The sequence below is a fragment of the Psammomys obesus genome, unplaced genomic scaffold (genome assembly GCF_907164565.1).
Source record: "Psammomys obesus unplaced genomic scaffold, mPsaObe1.curated_primary_1811, whole genome shotgun sequence".
NCBI classification, from domain to species: Eukaryota; Metazoa; Chordata; class Mammalia; order Rodentia; family Muridae; genus Psammomys; species Psammomys obesus.
The window spans coordinates 31,792-38,683 of NW_026589851.1; the positions used below are offsets into that span (position 1 = coordinate 31,792).

Sequence of the window (6,892 nt, forward strand, 5' to 3'; positions counted from 1 at the left end):
TAAATAATTTTTCCTTGAATATCCTTAACCGACCTACACTCATTGGACCAATGGCGTCCTTTTTTACACTTTGGACAGAGACCAGGGATCTTTTTCTGCTGTTTAGTCTGACATTCTCGTTTGAGATGTCCAGGTTTTCCACAGTTGAAACAAACCCTAGAATTCTTTGATTGACCTTGGCTTCTGCTTTGTAAAATAGCTGCCGCTAAACCAGCATTTGTAAGAGGTCCTCCCAGTCCTCGGCAGATTTTTATCCAGTCTGTTAATCCCTTATTTTTCCTTGGGAGGATAGCTGCTTTACATTCGGGGGAAGCATTTTCATAGATTAATTGTTCTATCATTGGCTTAACTTGTTCCGGATCACCAAAGATCCTGCCTGCTGATTCCGTCATTCGGGCCACGAAATCAGCAAAAGGCTCCTGAGGACCTTGAATTATTTTTGTTAAATGACCTGTGGGTTCCCCCTTTTTTGAAAGTGCTTTCCAAGCTCTAATAGCAGCGGTTGAAACCTGCCCATAAGCTCCCCATTCATAGTTGGTCTGATTGTTGTCATATTGACCTTGTCCTGTTAAGAGATCAAAGGTCCATTCTCTCTGGGGACCCACTTCCAAGGCATTAGTCCGAGCTTGAGCTCGACAGGCGTCATACCATAGTGCCTGCCATTCCATATACTGACCCATGTTAGGTAAGGCAGCTTTAATAGTGGTCTCCCAATAATTAGGAGTCATAGCCACGGTGGCAAGTCTCTCTAGCTGCATAATGGTAAAATTAGCATCTATACCATATTTATTGACAGATTCTGCGAGCTCTTTGATCTGAGGGTAATCTACGGCTACATGAGTGCATCCTCCTTCAACATTTTCCCATACAGGGTACTCGAGAGAAATTTGCCTTCGAGCCTGGGAGGACATAAATGTCTTAGAGCCTCCACCTGGGGGGAATAAGGCGGGGGAGCAGAGGGAGTGGCAGAAGCAGTGGGCCTAGAAGAGACAGCACCCCGACTTCCTCCTTTTATTTGCTTTTGATTTTTCCAGGGCGGCCGCTCGTCTGGGTGGTACCTCTCTCTCTCTTAGCGAGCTGCTTCCTCTTCTAGATCCTCCTCCTCAGAAGGGGAAAGTCCCTCTGAATCGGAACTGGAAAGTCCCAAAGCCTCTAGTTCCTTTAGTGAATACAAAGGCTTCTTTTTACTAGTTTTAGCTGAAAATTCCTCCTTATCTTTCTCTCCCAGGGCGTCCTTTCCCTTATCTTTCTCCTCCTTGGAGGGGTTTAACTGCTTATCCTTACGTCTTTTCTTTCGGGCCCCAAGACGTTCACTTCGCTCTGTTTCTGACATGCTATCCTGTAGTTCCCCTAAAACGGCTTCTCCCTCTAATATAGCGTGGCGGCAATTTGAATCTTGCAAGCAAGAGCAATATCCGCCCACACAAAACAAAAGAAAAGCCAAGAGAACCACTCCTATAGCCACGAGGGGCTCAAGGAACATGTCTCTCAGAGCTTACCTGAGACTGCAGTTCTGAATCCTCCCTGCAGTGGGGGGGTCTCCTCAGTGCCGACGATGGTCGGTAGCCCGGCATTCCGGGTTTCGGCACCAGTTGTAGCCCGCGTGGTCATCTCGCCAGCAAGAATGCACAAGGACACCAGGATTCTTCTGCAGCAAGCATTTATTCAGCAGCAATGAGAGGAAGACCTAGAGCCCCAAAATGGCACTCCTTTTATACCCTAAATGGTGACATGTTGGTTCCTGATTGGATGCAGCCCATCAGGCCATCTTAATTAATCACTACATCACTAAGTGAGCCAATCTTTGGCTCGAATTCAGCTTTAGCGCATGCGCATAGGCAGTTGTTTACGATCTCACACACTGGATGCCGGCGCCATCTTGTAATGGCATTTGCTTCAGGCTCTTTACATTGGAGCAGTATATGGGGGATGATCTCGGGAATCCCAGGGTTCTAGAGGCCTGAGGTTGGGGCTCTGTTGGCAGGTGATTACCACTTTCCTGGTAGCAGCAGACTAGCTAGTGCACAACAGGTCCCTAGGTTGGGCTGGTTGCAGTACCTTTTCCAGGGATATACTGGGTGGCCTAAGTCCGTCCCCTTTCCTTTGTTTCCTATGGGGATTTCCCCCAACAGGGACTCCAAGTATCTGGTGTCCTGGGGCACACAGTTCTATTTGCACCAAATAGTTGGTACAGAGCAGGTCTCTGGGCTGGTGGCACGCTTGCCCACCTGTCTTTGTGACCTTTTCCAGGGATATACTGGAATGACCTAATTCAGGTTCCCATTTCCTTCCTTCCCTGTGGGGTTTACTCCTGACAAGGACATCCAGTCTCTGTTGCCCTGGGGCACACAGCTCTGTCTGTGCCAGAGAGCTGGGCATACAGCAAGTCTCTGTGCTTGAAGCTGGAGCCCAGTTCAGTGATGGCTGCTCACATCTGCCATTCTGGAAGACCTTTTCCAGGGAAACACTGGGAAATACAATAACTGTTTTTTTTTTTTTAGTGCTCAGAGTTCATTCTCATGGTTGCTGTATGGAAAATGTTGTCCTGCTCCTCAGAAGCAGCGTTCTCCTAGAGACGGCATCTTGTCCCTCCAGGTTTTAGTTTTTAATTTCCTTCTTAATTTCTATCTTGTATCAATTTTCCTTCAGTAGTGAGTTGCTCAATTTTAACGTGTTTTTAAATTCTTTATTTTTCTGTGTTTATTTTTCTGTAGCTTTAATCTGTGGTAGTCATGTAGGGTATAAGGTGTGATTTAAATTGTTTTCTTACTGTTGAGACTTGCTTTATTTTCAAGATTTTGGTCAATTTTGGAAGAAATTCTATGAGCTATTGAAAAGAAAGTATACTCTGTGTTTGGGTGAAATCTTCTCTAACAGTCTGCTAAGCTTATGTACATGTGAAGTCTTTTAGCTACAGCATTTCTCGGTTTAGTTTTTGTCTGGATGGCCTGTCAATTACTAAGAGTGAGGTATTGAAGCCTCCCAGTACCACTCTGTGGAGGTCAATATACTTTTTTATCTGTAATAGTATTTCTTTTATGAAGTCAGGTACCTTTGTGCTTGGTAAATAAATGCTTAAAACAGCGATATCTTCTTGGCAGATTTTTTTTCCAATTTGATGACTATGTAGTGTCCTCTGTCTCTTCTGATTAGTTTTAGTATTTTTTGTTTTGTTTTGTTTTTTGTCAGATATTAAAACTGTTACACCTGCTTGGTTTTTGTTTCCATTTGCTTTGAATATACTTTTTTCTTTCATTTATCCCGAGGTAATGTTTAATTTTTACTTTCAGGTCTTGTTCTTAGATATCTCAGAATGAAGGATCCTGCTTTTTTTTGATTCTTTATTAATTACACTTTATTGACTTTGTATCCCCCTGTGGTTGCCTAAATCCTCCCATCCCAATTTCTCAATTCCTCCCCCATCTACACACATGCCCCTCCCCAAGACCACTGATAGGGGAGGTCTTATTTTTTTTTCCTTCTGATCTTAGTCAGTTTGGCCACATCATGAGTGGCTCCATTGTCTTCATCTGTTGCCTGGTAATGCTGCTTCCCCCATGGGGGGGAGGCAGGGGTTAATTAAAGAGCAGGCTAAACTGTTCATGTCAGAGACAGTCTCTGTTTCTATTACTATGGAACACTGAACTGCCGTGGGCTACATCTGTGCAGTGGTCTATCTCCATGCATGGTCCTTGGTTGGAGTATCAGTCTCAGGAAAGACCCCTGTGCTCAATTTTTTTTTGGTTCTCTTGCTCTCCTTGTTTAGTTCCTGTCCTCTCCAGATCTTACCGTTTCCCATTTCTTTCCTAAGATTCCTTGCACTCTGCACAATGGTTGGCCATAAGTCTCAGCATCTGCATTGATAGTCTGCATGGCAGAAACTTTCAGAGGTCCTTTGTGTCAGGCTCTTGACTTGTTCCCTCTTTTCTCCTTCTTTTCATGTCCATCTTCCTTGCCCGTCTGGATAGGGATTGAGCATTTTAGCAAGAGTCTTGCGGCTTGATTAGTTTCCTTAGGTGTACAAAATTAAGTAAGCTTATCCTGTATTATATGTCTATATGAATGAGTATATACCGTGTGCAGCTTTCTGCTCCTGGGATAGCTCACTCAGGATGATCTATTCCAGATCCTAACATTTACTTGCAAATTTCATGATTTCCTTGTTTTTTATTACTGAGGAATATTCCATTGGGTAGATGTACCATAATTTCTGTATCCATTCCTCCATTGAGTGCCATCTGGGCTGTTTCCAGCTCCTCACTAATATAAATAAAACTGCTTCAAATATGGTTGAGCTAATGTCCTTATTGTGTATTTGAGCCTCTTTGGTATATATGCCTAGGAGTGTTATAGCTGGATCTTGAGGAATTGCTGTTCCTAGTTGTCTGAGGAAGCACCAGATTGATTTCCAGACTGTACATGTTGACATTACAACCAGCAGTGGAGGAGGGTTCCCCATTCTCCACAACCTCTCCAGCATGTGTTGTCACTTGAGTTTTTTACTTTAGCCATTCTGTTGGGTTTAAGTTGAAATCTTAGGGTTGATTTGATTTTCATTTCCCTTATGAGTAAAGATGCTGAATATTTCTTTAAGTGTTCCTCTGCCATTCAATATTCCTCTATTGAGAATCCTCTGTTTAGCTCTGTACTCCATTTTTAATTGGATTACTTGATTTGTTGCTGTTTAACTTCGTAAACTCTTTATATGTGTTGGATATGAGTCCTCTGTCAGGTAGAAGGTTGGTGAAAATCCTTTCCAAATCTGCTGGCAGTCGTTTTGTTCTGATGACAGTGTCCTTTGCTTGACAGAAGATTTTCAGTTTCATGAGGTCTCATTTATTGATTGTTGGTCTTAGAGCCTGTGCTGATGGTATTCAGTTCAGGAAGTTGTCTCCTATGCCAATGAGTTCAAGGCTCTTTCCCACTTTTTCTTCTAACAAGTTTACTGTCTGATTTCCTATTGAGGTCTTTGATCCACTTGTACTTTAGTTTTGTTCAGAGTGATAAGTATGCATCTATTTGCCTTTTTTCTACATGTAGACATCCATTTAGACCAGCACCATTTGTTGAAGATGCTGTCTTTTTTCCTTTAAATGGTTTTGGCATCTTTATCAAAAATCAGGTGTCCATAAGTGTATGGATTTGTTTCAGGACTTTAATTCGTTTCCATTGTTCCAACAGTCTGATGCCAACCCATGAAACTGATTTGTTTTTAGTTAGTGAATCATTGAGGTTGAGCGTTATCAAAGAGAAGTTGTTGTTGATTTCTGCTATTTTGTTGCTATTGTATGAGATGTTTCCCTCAATCTTTTCATTTGCTGGCCAGAGATTACTATTTTTATTTTTTATTTATTACAGTTTATTCACTTTGTATCTCAGCTGTAGCCCTCTCCCCCATTCCATCCCAATCCAACCCTCCATCCCTCATCTCCTCCCATTTTCCTCTCCAAGTCCACTGATGGGATGGTCCTTCTCCCCTTCCATCGGACCTTAGCTTATCAGGTCCCATCAGTTCTGGCTGCATTTTCCGCCTCTGTGGCAATGCAAGGCTGCTCCTACCTCAAAAGAACGGTGGTCAAAGAGCCTGCCACTGAATTCATGTCAAAGACAGTCCCTGTTAACCTTAATGGGGTTACTGAGCTGCCGTGGGTTACATCGGAGCAGGGGTTCTAGGTTCTATACATGAACGGTCCTTGGTTTGAGTATCAGTCTCAGAGAAGACTCTTGTGCCCAGAAATTTTAGTTCTGTTCTCTCCTTGTGGAGCTCCTGTCCTCTCCAGATCCGACTAACTCCCCCTTCTTTCATAGGATTCCCTGTATTCTGCCCAAAGTTTGGTCAAGAAATTAAATATTTATTCTTTTTATTGAATGTGGTAAACATCTTTAAGTTGAAATATTCCTTCTAGTGCCATATGGAGAGCTGAAATCTTAGTCGATAGATCCTGCTTAAATTTGGTTTCTCCAACTAGTGTGCTTGATAGTTTGGCTGCCAAATATTCTCTCATCATTTGGAGAATATGAGTCAGGCCCTCTCGTTTGTAGAATCTCCACTGAGAAATCAAACTTTATTCTAATGGGTCTCTCTTTATGTTTCATTTTATAGCTATCATTTTTTTCCTTTCAAATTTAATGTTCTTTCTTTCTTTCCTTGCCTGCAAATTTTATGATTTCCTAGTTCTTAATTGCTGAGTAGTAGTCCAGTCTGTAAATGTTCCACAATTTCTGCATTCATTCCATAGTTTAGGGACATCTGGGTTGTTTCCAGATTCTGACCATTATGAAAAAAAGTGCTAAAATCATATTTGAGCAAATGTCCTTGTTGTGTGCTTGAACAACTTTTGGATATATGCCTAGGAGAGGAATAGGTGGATCTTGAGGAGTCTCTATTCCTAATTGTTTGAGAAAGTGTCAGACTGATTTCCAAAGTGCATGTATAATTTACATTCCCACCAGCAGTGTAGGAGGGCTCCTTTTTTTCCACATCCTCTCCAGCATGTATTGTCACTTGGCTTTTTGATCTTAGCCATACTGATGGGTATAAGATAATGCTGAGTGAGGTATCCCCAAAGCAGAAAGACACAGTTCTATTGCTTTCCTTATGGAGTTCCTGTCCTCTCCAGATCTTACTGTTTCCCACTTCTTTCATAAGATTCCCTGCACTCTGCTCAAAGGTTGCCCATAAGTCTCAGCATCTGCATTGATAGTCTGCAGGGTAGAGCTTTTCAGAGGTCCTCTGTGTCAGGCTCCTGACTTGTTCCCTCTTTCCTCCTTCTTCTGATGTTCAGTCTCTTTGCCTTTCTGGATAGGAATTGAGCATTTTATCAAGAGTCCTCCCTCTTGATTACTTTTCTTAGGTGTACATATTTTAGTAGGTTTATCCTATATTATATGT

At 42.3% G+C, this 6,892-nt stretch overlaps 1 protein-coding gene across 1 annotated transcript; it reads right to left on the bottom strand.

Moving 5' to 3' along the window:
• Window positions 1-5: 5 nt before the first annotated feature.
• Window positions 6-1,611, bottom strand: LOC129675462 (igE-binding protein-like; the record flags this gene model as incomplete). The annotated part of the gene is given in 3 exon segments (XM_055605465.1): window positions 6-925; window positions 928-1,395; window positions 1,500-1,611. Coding segments are annotated over 3 exon segments (1,500 nt in total), but the record flags the coding sequence as incomplete, so codon positions are not given.
• Between the last annotated feature and the right edge of the window lie 5,281 nt (window positions 1,612-6,892).